At 39.4% G+C, this 14,956-nt stretch overlaps 1 protein-coding gene across 6 annotated transcripts in view; it reads left to right on the top strand.

Annotated features, from left to right (window-relative positions):
* Positions 1-14,956, top strand: part of SPATS2L (spermatogenesis associated serine rich 2 like) — a 169,226-nt gene that overhangs the window by 126,842 nt on the left and 27,428 nt on the right. For 5 of the 6 annotated variants that reach the window (XM_012473236.2, XM_021670697.2, XM_064373206.1 and 2 more), the window contains 2 exons: positions 3,855-4,061; positions 5,384-5,519. In XM_012473236.2, coding sequence (XP_012328659.2) covers positions 3,855-4,061; positions 5,384-5,519 — 343 coding nt within the window. The remainder of the gene's footprint in view (positions 1-3,854; positions 4,062-5,383; positions 5,520-14,956) is intronic. The other variant, XM_021670699.2, reaches the window with a different exon arrangement.

Below are 14,956 nucleotides of genomic sequence, written 5' to 3'. Positions count from 1 at the left end.
TTATATACCATTTATGTTGGGATTTGATAAGTGTTTTTAATAAAAGGAAGGCTCAATTAATAGTTAAATTCAAAGACACAAACTTCTAGAAGCCATTTTTAGATACATGGACAAGGATTAAGTTAAAATGTATACAATTTTTATTGAAATCTAGGCAGATGGAGTGTTTCCAGAGATAACTTATCTTTCCAAGATATGGCTACTATGGTTCAAGTATTTGATGAATATTAGATAAAGACACAGCCAGAGACTCATATCAAACTAGGCTCCCTACAATTGGAAGGGCCATAGGCATGCCTAGCACTGAAGTAACACTGATTTGCTCATTCAGTATTTATTATGTACCTACGAGATACCAAGTATATACAGTATGATGAACAAGACATGCATCACTGTCACCACTTTTCTCTTGTAGAAATTGCAGAGGATATTTTAAGGCTTCACTAAAAGAAATATCCTCTTTTAGAATATAAACTAGTAGTGATTATGCGCTGTAGATCAACAATCTCACGCTCCTTGTGTATCCTATTAGTGTTTATCCAATAGAAATTTAACTCAAGCTATGTATATAATTTATATTTTCTGTAGCCACATTTAAAAAGTGTTAACAGGTTAATTAATTGGATAATATATTATATTTTACTTAATGTATCAAAAATAGCATTTCAACATGTAGTCAATATTTTTGTTATTAAAGAAATATTTTAAATTTTTAATTTTGTACTAAATTTTCAAATTGCCATATATATGTTACACTTACAGCACATCTAAATTTGGACAAGCCACATTTCCTGTGTTTAATAGCCGCATGGCTAGTGGCTATCTTACTGGACAGTGGAGGCTTATGTATGAATCAGCCCCCATTGAGCTACAACCTGTTGAAGTTTACAAGTGGACTCCAAATAGATGGAGAGCTGATGATATTTCTGCCCTATAATGTTAGAGGAAAGTCACCGTATCCAGTGACTTTCTCTTATGCTCTATAACTCTCTAACAGTTTTCATCTGCAAGAGTCCCAGAGTTTTACTATATTTGAAGACAAATCTGTACAGCCAGTATGCAAATATGTGCAAGTGGTCTTGAAGATTTTAATGTTCAATGATTCCACTAGTAATGAGACAGCTTTTCAGGACCTAAAAAAAATATTGCTACTCACATTTCTCAATTAATATTTGTTGGATGAATGTTGAAATGAACCAGTAGACCACATATCGGTTCTCTGATACACAAACAAGATGTTTTTAGCTCTAGGTTAATGAGCCCATGCTCATTTGCATGCTTGGCTTCCATTTAAAATTCTTTTGCATTTTATTTCAATAATTTTTCCCCTCTGTTCTAAGGTCATTGTTTCCATTAAACTATAATATAAATCCCATTATTTTCAGGAATATGTATACACAAAGATCTGTGTTTTAAATTTGAAATGGTTTGAATGTTTGTCCCCTCCAGATCGCATGTTGAAATGTGATTCCCAATGTCAGAGGTAGGGCCTGGTGGGAGGTGATTGGATCATGGGGGCAGATCCCTCATGAATGGTTTACCATCCCCTTGATGATAAGCGAGTTCTTGCTCAGTTACTTCATGTGAGATCTGGTTGTTTAAAAGTATGTGGCACCTCTCCCCTCACTCTCTTGCTCCCATTCTCACCACATGCTGGCTCCCATTCATCTTCTGCCATGATTGTAAGCTTCCTGAGGCCCTCACCAGAAGCTGAGCAGATGTTGGCATTATGCTTCTTGTATAGCATACAGAACCATGAACCAAATAAACCTCTTTTCTTTAAAAATTACCCAGGCTCAAGTATTCCTTTATAGCAATGCAAAAACAGCCTAACCCAGAATTCTCAATTTATAATATCTCATCAAGACTAACTCTCAGCTGGGATTTAGAAAGGTAATGACTTGGAACCAGCTTGGACGTAATCATTGTTTTAACACAAATGTTTATAGACTCAACATAAAATTAGTTTTTTATCTTTTACAGTAGGGTTCTCAGGGTAGCTGGTACCACCCATCTCCACTCCAATAGAATCACCTGGGAAGGAGAAGCCTAGGCCCACGGCTGAATTGGAATCTCTAGAAATGGTGTTAGGGAACTTGCATATGTAATATGTACCGAGTCATCTTCTGTCATGATTGTAAGCTTCCTGAGGCCCTCACCAGAAGCTGAGCAAATGTTGGCATTATTAATATTTGTTGGCATTATTAATATTTGTGAAACTCATTTCACACTGGAGTTTGACAGCCAGTGCCTTATAGTGAGGTTCTACTTTAATATAACTAAGGATAAAATTGCATACTACCATTTGAATTTGTTTTATTACTGAAGGAAATGCTGTTTTCAGTACTTATATACTTCATTTACTATCTTTGCTGAACATTTTATTGTGTACTGTGAGTAAATTTTTAAGGGTATTCATCATTCAGCTTATAAAAAGTATGTTGTGCTTTCTTGATATGTAAGTTATGAATGATGGATTCAACTGAAGTCTAATTATATTGATCATGAATGGACTAATGTCTAAAATCAAATTGACTAGGACCTAGATCATATTCCTTTGTGTTTTTTTAAGTGTAGTCTCTGTAATGTTTGTGACTATGTCAGGTAAGATGTTCATTATTTTTTATTTTTTCCATGAAATTGTTTCAAATGTACTTTAATTCAATCATAATTCTACAGAAAGCCATTGAGCCAGACACAAGTACTAGGGCTTCAAAAAAGAATTGGTCTCAGTGTTAGCCCTTGGGAAGATCGCAGCCTCTACAAGGCAGGGGTGAGGGGCAGATACGGGAAGACTTGTGTTAAAACATAATCATAGTACTGTGGTTTTAAGTAAAGCAAGGCAACATGGGAGTAGAGAGAAGTGGAGCAAAGGTGACTATCTGAAAAGGCTGGGTTTCACAAAGATAACTGTGTTCTGTCTGAGTGCAATCCAGTCAGCCAGAGAAGTGAAGGCATTCCCACAAGGTCATCCAGGACATAGGGAATACCAGAACTTGGTTCTCCCAGATTCAAACTGCACTCTTCAAGCTTTCTACAAGAACATGGCCTTCAAAAGCATACCAGCTTCCTCTTTCTCACACCCAAAGCTCTCTCTGGTAGTAAGTAAGATGTTAAGTGTGATACATTTCCTTTTCAAGCCACTAATGTGCCATTTAATTCACTCCAGCAATAACTAAATAGGAGCCTACCTTTAAAAGATGCCAAAAGCAACATCCTGCTAATTTATTGCCACATCTATTAAAGCTCCAGAGAGAATCTGACTCCCTAGATATTAAATATAGTTGAGGTATTATGATGATGTTTTCTGATTTAAGCCTTTCATAAATTAGATGCAATGATTATAGTACCTGTTGTCACTTCATTTTTGCTCTCTCTCCAATCACTCTTCTGCCTTCATTAATTCAGAATAAAATATCACAAGACATTAATGTAGCACTTGGAGATAGGAGGCCTACATTTTTATAGCCTCAATATGAAATTGTACTTAAAGACTCATAGCCTTTACTGGAATTGCAGGAGGGAAAAGGCCCTGCTATCTCCTATAAGCCTCTTAATAACCTTCCTGGATAGTTATGGATGAGGAAACTAAGGCTCAGAGATGCCCAGGGTCACTCTGCAAGTAATTACTAGAGCCAAAACATGCCCAGGTCTTCCTACTCAAAATACAAGACTCTTCTAGTACATCCTCTAATCTTCTGGGGATTCTTTTTAAACAGTTTCTTGGCTGTTTGCAATGAAAGGCATTATTGCCAACATGTAAACAAAAACAGAAATCTTGGCATCCTCCATCACTTTATCATAAGTGTTTTTAGTTTATCACTTCACAGTCATTATTTGGTGTTTTCTTACAGAAGGCAACAGACTACTGCAACAGAAACTATCCTTAGATGGGAACCCCAAACCTATACATGGAACAACAGAGAGGTCAGATGGCCTACAGTGGTCAGCTGAGCAGCCTTGTAACCCAAGCAAGCCTAAGGCAAAAACATCTCCTGTTAAGTCCAATGCCCCTGCAGCTCATCTTGAAATAAAGCCAGATGAGTTGGCAAAGAAAAGAGGTAAAGTGATTTATTTTGCACAAATGATTCAACATATTTTACACATACAGAAAAGTGCCAGTGACAGAACTTTCCAAAAGATGCTGCTTAGTGAAGAGAGATGCACATGAAATTGCATTTTTCTCTGTGACCCACATAGGTGGAAAGGCAGATGTGATTCCTCCCATGTAATCAAAGGTCTTGAATATTTAAATGGAATTACATCTCTTTTCTCTGCACCTCTGAGACCATTCTTCTTGTTGTAGGCTTGGATAAACTTGTACCACAAATACCTTCTATCCTAATATCTTATAAAGCAAGTGCTCATGCAGGAGCTCTTTTAAAAATTTAAGTGCTGAAAGGGACTCATGTTTCCCTGATACACAGGTGCTTGCCTTGCATTGAAAGAAGATGAGTCCGGAGGCTGGTGTGTGTTCTTCAGATATGGTCTTCCCCATGTAAATTCAGTTCTGTGTTAGAATTTACAGACAGTGTAACACTGAAAGGGGGTTTTATATTTGACACACTGGGTTTTTATGATTTTTCTGAGCTTGGATATACTTGATACATAACTCATATTAAAAATGAAAATCACTTCCTTTCTGATTCCCAGAAGATTAAATGATATTCTTCTCATTCAGCCTCAGCTGTATTTGATTTCCTTGGCTTTGGTTTGATCTACTTTCTCACTTTTCTTGAGGGAGATTTCTTTCTTCTAAGAAACATGGCCTTGATTGTGTTAAGTACAATCTGCCTATTTGTGATGCACTACCTGTAGACCCTGGTGACAGTTTCAGGAAATCAGGCAAGATGGACACCCACAGAGCTGCTTTCAATGCTGCTGCTCTTATTACAGGCCTGGCTTTGGATGATGGGGCCAGTGCCAGCATACCTGGCACCAGTGTCCCATCCTTTCTCTAGCTCATTTGTACCTCTGGCAATCTCTGTGTCATTTTCCTCTTCCAAAAGCCCTGCTGGCTTTTAACCATGCAGAGTGGTGTTTATAAGAGAGAGCCAGCAGCACAAATGGTCTTTAGACGTATCAGATTCTAAGGCACTGCAGTTTGTAATAGAACATAATGATCACAGCCTCCTTTTGAAGAGTACAGGAGACAAGTATACCCTAGATGGCCCAGGCAGAGACCCCACTGGTGAAATTATAGCAGCCTCAGGTGCCACGCAAACCACCCACACTGGGTTACAAACATTCTCCTGATGGAAATTTTACTAGACAAAAGATGAATCCCTTTTTCTTGGTGGGCTAGTTGCTTCGTTTTGTTGTTTATCTTACAAACAAAGGATAAAATGCTCAAGTTAATAATGTTTTTTGACATCAATTTTAGGCCCAAATATTGAGAAATCAGTGAAGGATTTGCAACGCTGCACTGTTTCTCTAACTAGATATCGCGTCATGATCAAGGAAGAAGTGGATAGTTCTGTGAAGAAGATCAAAGCTGCCTTTGCTGAATTACACAACTGGTGAGTGATTCAACATGGAAACTATAAATGTATGATACTTGAGTCGTTCAAATAGGTAAAAGTATCAGATGGAAAACATTGTTTATTTAATATATAAGCATCACAGAATAACTCTCCAGCAGATTGTTTTAAGCCCTGCAGGCAGTAGCATATATCTTGGGAATAAAAAAGAAGATAAAGTATTTGAATAAAAAGAAACCTGATAGACATAATTCACTGGAGTTTGAAGTTGGCCCCAAACCATATGAATGATGTAGAACAAAACCCCAACAAAGAACGAAACCTCAAAAAATAATATTTTTAACAAATCGCTGAAAGGCTAATATCATGAATGCTACTAGGAAAACAAAATATTTTCCAGCACTATAATTATAAAATAAGAAGAATTCCCTTAACGAAATTCAGAAACATCTCACATAAGCTTAGTGACAGAATCCCATTCTTGGGTATCTTTAAGACTAGAATTTAAACATGGTGCACCAATATGGTTTTGGTCCTGCCTTGCCCTGCCACTGATTTTGATGGAAAACGTTTCTTTGAGCCCTGTATATTTGCTAATGTCCACGATTGAAACGATGTATCTGTTAGTAAAGATTTAGTTATTATCAGTAGAAGAATGTTCTCAGTGTATTAGGACTCTTTCAGTTTCGAGTGGCAGAAACCAAGTCATACTAGTTAAAGACAAAAGAGAAGTTATTGGCTGATATACATGAAAATTTCAGAAGGTTCCTTCATACAAATTTGGCTGTAAATCCTCATTATGTTATCAGGACTTGGTCTGTCTCACCCTCTCTCCTTCCTCCCCCTCCTAGTGTTTCCCACAGTCTCCTAGCTCTGCCCACTCTTGGCTTTTTTTTAGGCACCATCTTTCCATGTGGCAGCAAAGATGACCCCCTCACAGCTGCTAGATTGGCTACAGTCCAAGGGCTGGCATGTATCCACCATGCCCAGGCTCATGTAACATGTTCCGTGTGTCTCCTTGGCTTTCCATGATTCTAGAACTTGATCACATGTTCTGCATGTTTTTCCTATTCCAAGTGCTTGCTTTGACATTGAGTGCTTTTTAGCAGAAACTATGGAGTTGTGTAAAACTAAGAATTAGGCTTAACACTAATCTAATCTAAAATGCATGAATTTTAAACCATCGGCTATGTATCATATAACATCCTAAGGGTGCAGAAGACAGCAGGAACTTGGAAGAAAACCTTCTCCTTCAGTTATCATTCAGCCTCTCAGAGGCCCTCTGAGGGGAGGAGTCATCTACCTCCCCCCACCCCAGTCATAGCATCTGTATGTCACCGACAGGCCTCTCTGTTTGATCATATGATAACCTAATTAATTGTTCAAAGCAACTCCAAGAATATGAGAAATTAAAGATGCTATAGTTGTTCTTACTGTTATTTTATAGTCATAAAACTTTCCAGTCTATCTTTAGGTAAGTTACCCTAACACTTAGAAGTACAGCCAGCTTCCAGGCCTGTCCTCTAGAGCCAGGGTCTGCAGACTTTATCTCTATGGGGCCAACTAGTAAATACCTAAGCATTGTGGTCTTAAGGTCTCCATGCAGCTACCTAGCTCTGCTGTTGCTCCTCAAAGGCCGCCCTAGGTAATCAAAAAGACAGTAGGCCACATTTGGCTCGTGAGGCTCATAGTTCACCAACCCCTGTCTAGAGGCATTAGTTAGCTGTTCAGAGAAGACCACTGTGTCTTATTCTTTTGTGTGGCCTTTTAGAATAAACTCTTCCTCTGAGGCCTCTGTGTGATACTTCCATCTGAGTGACTCACACTAATTGACAAAGTGTAGCAGTGCCCTCAAATTACCTCTCTCTCCTCCAGCTGCTCTGAGTACTTCTTATTTTATTTTATTTCTTAGTAAAATGAATATCACATGGGTCATGAGATGTCTTGAGATTTATAACAGATTCTGTGAGAGTTTTACTCCTCAAGAGCTGAAAGTGTGGGGCCAGGAAAGTCAGCACCCAAGGAAATTGTGTATTTTTTCTCTGCTTGTAATTCAGGTTGTGTTTTAAACTGATGGAAAGAATCACTTCTGAATGAGCACTGCCAAGTAGTGCTGTTGTTTAAAAGCCACCTACTTATCAAAATGGCACTTTTTCTGCAAACCGAAGAAGACATTTAGACCAACCATTTTTTGTATGCTGTTGCTATAAAATGAGTAAACACCAGCACTTATTTTCTGATCTAATCCTTAATAAAAATGATCCCACAATCATTGCATAAATGTTAACTTAAAAATAAAACCAAAGTACTTTTAAAAACCAACCATGTGTGTCTGCCAAACGGAAAAACCTTGCCTCTGTTCCAAATGAGCCTGCAGCCCAGCAAACATGGTGACGTACTTGAATAAAGCCTCCCTCTTGTTTTCTAAGGGAAAGAAAATGAATTTTAGGGATTGTGGTGCTCTTGAAGTATCAGGTCACAAAATTGAAGATGGAAGCTTAGAAAAATTTTTTAAATGAAATTTTCTTATTGATGGTGAAATCCTACATTCTAAGCATTAGTGAAAACTTTGAATGAACTGTAGGTGTATTAGAATGTACTCATTTTAATACAGTTGTTGCCTCAAGATTATATCATGAGGCATATCTAGATTTGGAGGACATGGGATAAGTCCTCTGGAGATTTCCAGAAAGAGTGCTAGTTCTGAGAGAGATGTCACTGCATATGGTGCACAAGCGACGTGGATGTGTACCTTCCATTTCCAGTTCCTCTTCTACTCTCCTTTCTTTGGGCCACCCAGCTATCCTAACCACAAAATACTCAACAAGCATTTCATGTAGTTTAGAGCTAAAAACTCAAGTCAGAAATTCTAAATATTCACTTTGCTACCAAAAAGTGCCAGCATAAGGACCTGAGTCCTGCTTGACTAAATTCCCTGAAAAGTGCTGCTGGAATTCATGAGAATAATGATTCTGAAAGGCTGGGAGGAAGCTGTTGTTTGCACATCCTCGATACCAAGCGAGCACACATCAAGGTAAAATGAATGAAATGATCTCTCTTCCAACTGGGATGTGAAGAATACTTTGCTCAGTACAGTTATTGAAGAAAACCATTAAGTAGCTAAAATACAAAATCAAAGTTGGCATTTCAGCAGGACACGGTTACATAAGGCTGCATGGCCGTAACATAGATAATTCTCATTTTCCCAGAAAGAACTGGGGATTTGAGAGGGGAACAAAGATGACACAGTGCTCTCACAGTACATCTTAACAGAAAATAAACTTTGCGACACGAGCATCTGTGTGAAAAGTCACATCAGAAACTAACATGAAGCAGCTGGTTTCTTTTCTGTATGATTGGCCTCCTACCACAACTGGAAAATATTCATCCTTTGGAATCATAGCTGCCAGATTTAATTGCTTTATATGCAAACTAGTATAGCTTCTCACCACAAATCCGTGTGTGTGTGTCCAAGTTGATTGTGAAGGCTTAAAATGAGCAATGAAACATGAAATTCAAAAAAACATTGAGGAAGGAGAATAATACTTGATAGTTCCACCATATGCTGGGGGAAAAGTATTCCAAAATAGAGCTGTAAAAATTCTGTTAGGTGCTATTGTCAATTTAACATCTAATTAAAAGCACTCTGAGAAAATGGAAGACTGTAATGAGCCAATGGGGTAGGGTGTGTGCTGGGCGTGGGGAGGCATAAAGAGGCTGCAGGGAATGGGGGCTGGAGGGAACAGTTCTTTTAGGCAGCTTTGTTTTCAAAGTGGAAAGGGAAATCTGTGAAAGCATGCATTCTGTATCAGTGGGCCAGAAGTGTTCCCATACTTTGTGTTTATTTTTTCCCGAAGCAATGCCAGGTCTGGCCCAAGCAGAATTTGAAAGTAGGTCAGGAGTCTCAGCTCCCAGCACCCTGAGCCCTGGCCCACTTCCCCTTCCTCTGCCAGTTTTCCTGCATCTTGTAGTTTCCTCCTTCCCAGCAGACAGGGTGAACTTCCTGCTGCCCCCTACAGGCCAGGGCTCCTCACCTCAATAAAGATAGGCGTTTACAATGGTGTCTCCACTCCACCGCTTAACAGTGGTGTCTCCACTCCAAAGAGCAGTTTCTCTTTTTTTTTAACTAAGGAAACTCAATTGTCTTATGTTATAACTACTAAACTCATTCCTTTGATCATTGTGTATCCTCCCTCCCAAAGTGACATATTTGCATGTTAACAAATGCTTTGTTGAGACTCCCCCAGCCAAAAGAATAACTCTAAAAGTGAGAATTTGGCAGGGCAAGGTGGCTCACACCTGTAATCCCAGCACTTTCAGAGGCTGAGGAAGGAGTCTGAGACCAATTTGGTCAACACAGCGAGACCTCGTCTCTACAAAAGGGAAAAAAAATAGCTAGGTGTGGTGGTTTGTCTTAGTCCCAGCTACTCAGGAGGCTGAGAGGTGGGAGGATCACTTGAGTCTAGGCGGTCAAGGCTGTAGTGAGCCAAGATCATGCCACTGCACTCCAGCCTGGGCAACAGAGTGAGTGGGACTTTTAAACAGAAGAAAAAGCTATTTTGAAATAAGTTTATCTTTCTCAAATCCTTCTCATCTGCTACTGAAGCCCTGTTGACAGTCAAGCAAAACTACATACAGATTATCAAGGTGATCAACAGGTGGCCCCACATACAAAGCAGATGTTACCATTGATACTTTAAATATTGTGCACTTTTCCTAGGATGTGATCTTGAGGTCCCTCATGTGGGAAATTTCCAGTGGCACTGCTGAGTATCAGAAATACCTATGTAATCATCTGTCCCATATTCCCAGTTTGCTGCCCCTTGGATACCCAGATGATTTAAAATTGTTGAAACATATATCCTTGAAGCCCCTTTCTTTTGAGTCCAAGTAAGACCATCACTTTTGCAGTTTTTCACAGTTGATTCTTGCAATATTGGTTTTTTTTTTCTTTGCCCATATCCTCCAAATTTTAGCTGCTTTCTTGTGATTCCTGGCTTTTCAAACAATGATAAAAGCCTGACTTTTCTATGTGCTTTGGGTTTTTTATGTGTTATCTTTGTGAACAACTTAACATTACAAGATGATACCTGTAAATTAGTATCTACTTCTTTCCATAACAAAGTGTATGTGTGTACATGATGAATAAAAACTCCTAGAGCTTTATAGTCCTCCCTTGCCTAAGTGCCACCCCCAGAGATAATGGTTGTGCCAGGCTTTTAAAAACAGCAACAGGCCAGGCACGGTGGCTCACACCTATAATCCCAGCACTTTGGGAGGCCGAGGCAGGTGGATCACCTGAGGTCAGGAGTTCAAGACCTAGCCAACATGGTGAAACCCCATCTCTACTAAAAATACAAAAAATTAGCTGGTGGCACGCACCTGTAATCTCAGCTACTCAGAAGGCTGAGGCAGGAGAATCACTTGAACTTGGGAGCTGGAGGTTGCAATGAACCAAGATCGCTCCACTGCACTCCAACCTGGGCAACGAGTGAGACTCCCACAAAAGCAACAACACTACCAAAAAAAAAAAAAAGGCATGGTGGCCCATGCCTGCAATCCCAACACCTTGGGAAGCCAAGGCAGGAGGACTGCTTGAGCCCATGAGTTCAAGACCAGCCTAGACAACAGGGAGAGACCCCATCTCTACAGTTTTTTGATTAGCTGGGTGTAGTGGTGTGTGCCTGTGGTCCCACATATTCAGGAGGCTGAGGTAGGAGGCATCACTTGAGCCCAGGAATTCAAGGCTTCTGTGAGCCGTGTTCATGCTACTGTACTCCAGCCTAGGTGACAGAGTAAGACCCTGTCTCAATGAAAAGCAAAAACAGATACATCTGGCATCCATGGTTGAAAACTACTAGTTGAGAGTCTTGCAAAGGGATTGATATGCCTAGGGCCACAGCAATGGTTTTCAGTGGGACAATTTTGCCCCCAGGAGACAGTTGATTTGGAAATATTTTTGGTTGTCACAGCCACAGGGAGAGAGTGCTGCTGGCATCTGTTAGGTAGAGGCTAGGGATGCTGCTAACCACCTCTCCCACCTCTCCCGTAACAAAGAAGTATCTGGCCCAAAATGTCAGTAGTGCTGAGAAAGCCTGGGTGAGAGGAAAATGAGAGGAAGAATGCCTCATTTGTCTTGCCACCTCGGTTCTGCTGGAGCTCCTTGAGGAAAGGATGGAGATGCCTCCCTTTGAAACACTCCTGAGCATCTCCTGCCTGCAGTTGCCTCCTAAGCACCACTGGAGATATGAAACAGGGACTTTCCAACCACTTACATACCCAAAGAAACATATTATATTTGTCTCCTTATTTCGTATCAGTGCAGCAGGAAATATTTTTTCCATAGTGCCTGAAACGTAGACCCTCTCGCTACACATTTTAAAGGTCAAATTACGTTTTTGTCTCCTCGAGATCAGAAAAACAATTATACTGAAGTGTAGAAAATTGAGGGCTTTGCTTTATCGTCTGTTTTTCATTATAGAATTCTACTCAGTCCTTAGAAGAAAATGGAAAAATTAAAAACTGAAGGTTGTAGCTAATGATAGGCAGTCATTTTCATTAGCCATTCTGTTTCTACCTGAGTCTTTTTCTCATTTTGCAATAAAACCAAATATTGCAGTGGGAACCAGGATTAGGATGAAGATCTGAGACATGTAAAGATAAATACAGTAAGGAATTGTTCCATTAAATGTCTGCTTGGGGGGTTGGTTATTATTCTTCTTTGGCTTCAGCCAGGAGCAATATTACTTGGTGTTCCTGGGCATACCTGGCATATATCCAACTACTCTAATACCAGTGACATACCCAGGTGTGCCCAGCCATTATGCTATTTAAGCCAAATGAAACAGAAGGTCTTTTACATATATTACAGTGCCATAGTGGCTGAACAAATACTTATTGGCCATTTTATTACTCTGTCTTAATTAGGAGAATTATTGGAATTGTGGCACTGTGTATACTTTTAACAGGTAAGCATAGGAAAAATATGTATTAGGCAAAAGAGGTCGTAGAATCAGATCTGTGTCACAGAATAGATGCTGTGACAAGCAAATTTAGCTCTTGAGTTCAGTCACATGGAAGATGTTGATATAAGCATGAGTAATAAGTCAAGATTCCATTGTTAAACTAACATGGCTGAAATAAACGATAGTAAGCACTGCCAGTGTACCCTGAGAGGATCTGGAGTGGCATAGTGTAGTTGTACGTAATAAGATGACGCTTTTCTCTGTGCCATTCAATAAGGCATGTTTATAATAGGATTACCAGCAGGAGAGCTGCCTTTAGGAGAATTTTCAGCCACTTAGCACTGTTATATAATAATTTTTAAGAGCTTTCAATTACCTGTTTAATTATCAGGAATGTGTTAAACAATTAATAGATTTTGCCAGTTCCTTAGACTAAACATCTAGTGAAGAGAAAAATCAAGAGTTTAGCCAGCTAGAAAAACATAAGGAGACCGCATCTCTAAAAAAAAAAAAATTAAAAATTAGCTGGACAAGGTGGTGCGGTCCTGTAGTCCCAGCTACTCTGGAGGCTGAGGTGGCAGGATCATTTGAGCCCACAGGTTGAAACTGTGAGGTGAGCCATGATCATGCCACTATACCCCAGGCTGGGCGACTGAGAAAGATCCTGTCTCAAAAACAAACAAATGGGTAGGCACAGTGGCTCACAACTGTAATACCAGCACTTTGGGAGGCTGAGGCAGGTAGATCACTTGAGGACAGGAGTTTGAGACCAGCCTGGCCAACATGGTGAAACCCCATCTCTACTAAAAATACAAAAAGTAGCCGGGTGTGGTGGCTCCTGCCTGTAATCCCAGCTACTCGGGAAGCTGAGGCAGGAGAATCACGCCACTGTACTCCAGCCTGGGTGACAGAACAAGACACTGTCTCAAAAAAAAAAAAAAAAAAAAAATCAAAAGAGATCAGGTTGTGTTTTTGGTTTTGTTTTTTAATAAAATCAAGTTTGGATTGTGTTTTTTAATGGTTTGTTTTAAAAGACATTTAATAAAAGGTCTCTCTTTCTGCCATGGAAATGAATACCATCCTTTCATTGATCAAAATCCATACAAACCAAACTTTCTGACTAATCCCTTTCCTTCTCATCAAGCGGTTTTTCTAAATGCCCACCTGCTTGTGACTTGCACAAAGCACCATAGAAAGAAAATTAAACTTATTCCTTCTCCCCACACCCAATATTCAATACTGTGCCAGAAGTTAAAGGAACAGAGAGTATGGGGATGAACATTTACTTGCAAGAGACACCAAGAGACAATAATGAAAGAGGCTAATAAATATATTTATGCCTCAAGAGAGCCATATGTATGGTTTCTGTTGCTGTCTCGCTGACAAATTGCCCAAAATGACTCCTTTTCCTCACTCTGCACCAGTCCAATAAACCGAAATAAGCTCCAGGATCTATTCTGAAACTGTGGAAAGGGCAAATACCCATATAACATGGAGAAACTCAAGGTTCCTGTGACTTTGTGACTAAAGCAAGTCCCTGTGGTGCAGTATATTTCAAATCTTGCCTTGTTTGTGAATATGTGTCTTTCTAAATAGATATAGCTCACTCTTTGGAGGTGAAAGCTTCTCTTTTCCTATTTTCTTTCCTCCCTGAGGTTTTTCTCTGCAATAGATGTTTCCCCAGGGCCGTTGCAAGGACTGAATGAATCAGTTGACATGAAGGAAGAGCAGGTTGATAAATACAAAAAGTACTGAACTGGCCTTTTCAGTTTAGGTACAGTCCCCAGGAAACCAGCATAAATAGCACCTCATATTAATAGCCTTCCTGAGCTACATGTGTGGATTACCTCCATACGTTATGTCAGCCACACATTTGGCACTGGCAGTCAGCTCTGCTGGCACTGCAGCCTTCTTTGCAGAATAAAGGCCCACAATAAGAACTGCAGGACAAGAAATTGATTCTAATTTCAGCCTGAAATCGGAAAAGATTTTTGAATCTTTTCAGCAAATGAAAGCTTACCAATCAACCAGCTCAGGAATGTGCTTTTGAAAAGGAATTGTTCGCTTTCATCATAAAATAGAAAAATAAAGAGGAAATAAGCAAATTCCTCTATCTACACATCCCCACCGGATACTAGAGTATGGTCTTTTTAAAAAAATATGTGTAATATAGTCTATTTTCTCTAGAAAAAAGATGAATTTGTTCTTATATATTAATATAAACATAAAATACAATATAATAAATACTAAAAAGTGAGTCCTGGATCACAATTTCAGAATGGATCTTGGAGCTTATTTCTGATTTTTGGACTGGTACAGTGAGACTAAGGAGTTATTTGGGGCAGTTTGTCAGCTAAGTCAGCAACAAATCATATAGAAAGGCCGTACCAGAGGCCAATAAAATAGAATTCTTTATATGTGTACTACATTATGCTTACATGACTATAAACTCTTGATTCTTACCAGGCCATATTCTAATAAAAGACACATTTTTCAAGGTTTATTAACCAC

The sequence above is a fragment of the Aotus nancymaae genome, unplaced genomic scaffold (genome assembly GCF_030222135.1).
Source record: "Aotus nancymaae isolate 86718 unplaced genomic scaffold, 86718_ANA_hifiasm-v0.15.2.pri h1tg000008l, whole genome shotgun sequence".
NCBI classification, from domain to species: Eukaryota; Metazoa; Chordata; class Mammalia; order Primates; family Aotidae; genus Aotus; species Aotus nancymaae.
Note: the sequence above shows the minus strand (reverse complement) of the source record. Positions and strands in the feature narration are given on the sequence as shown.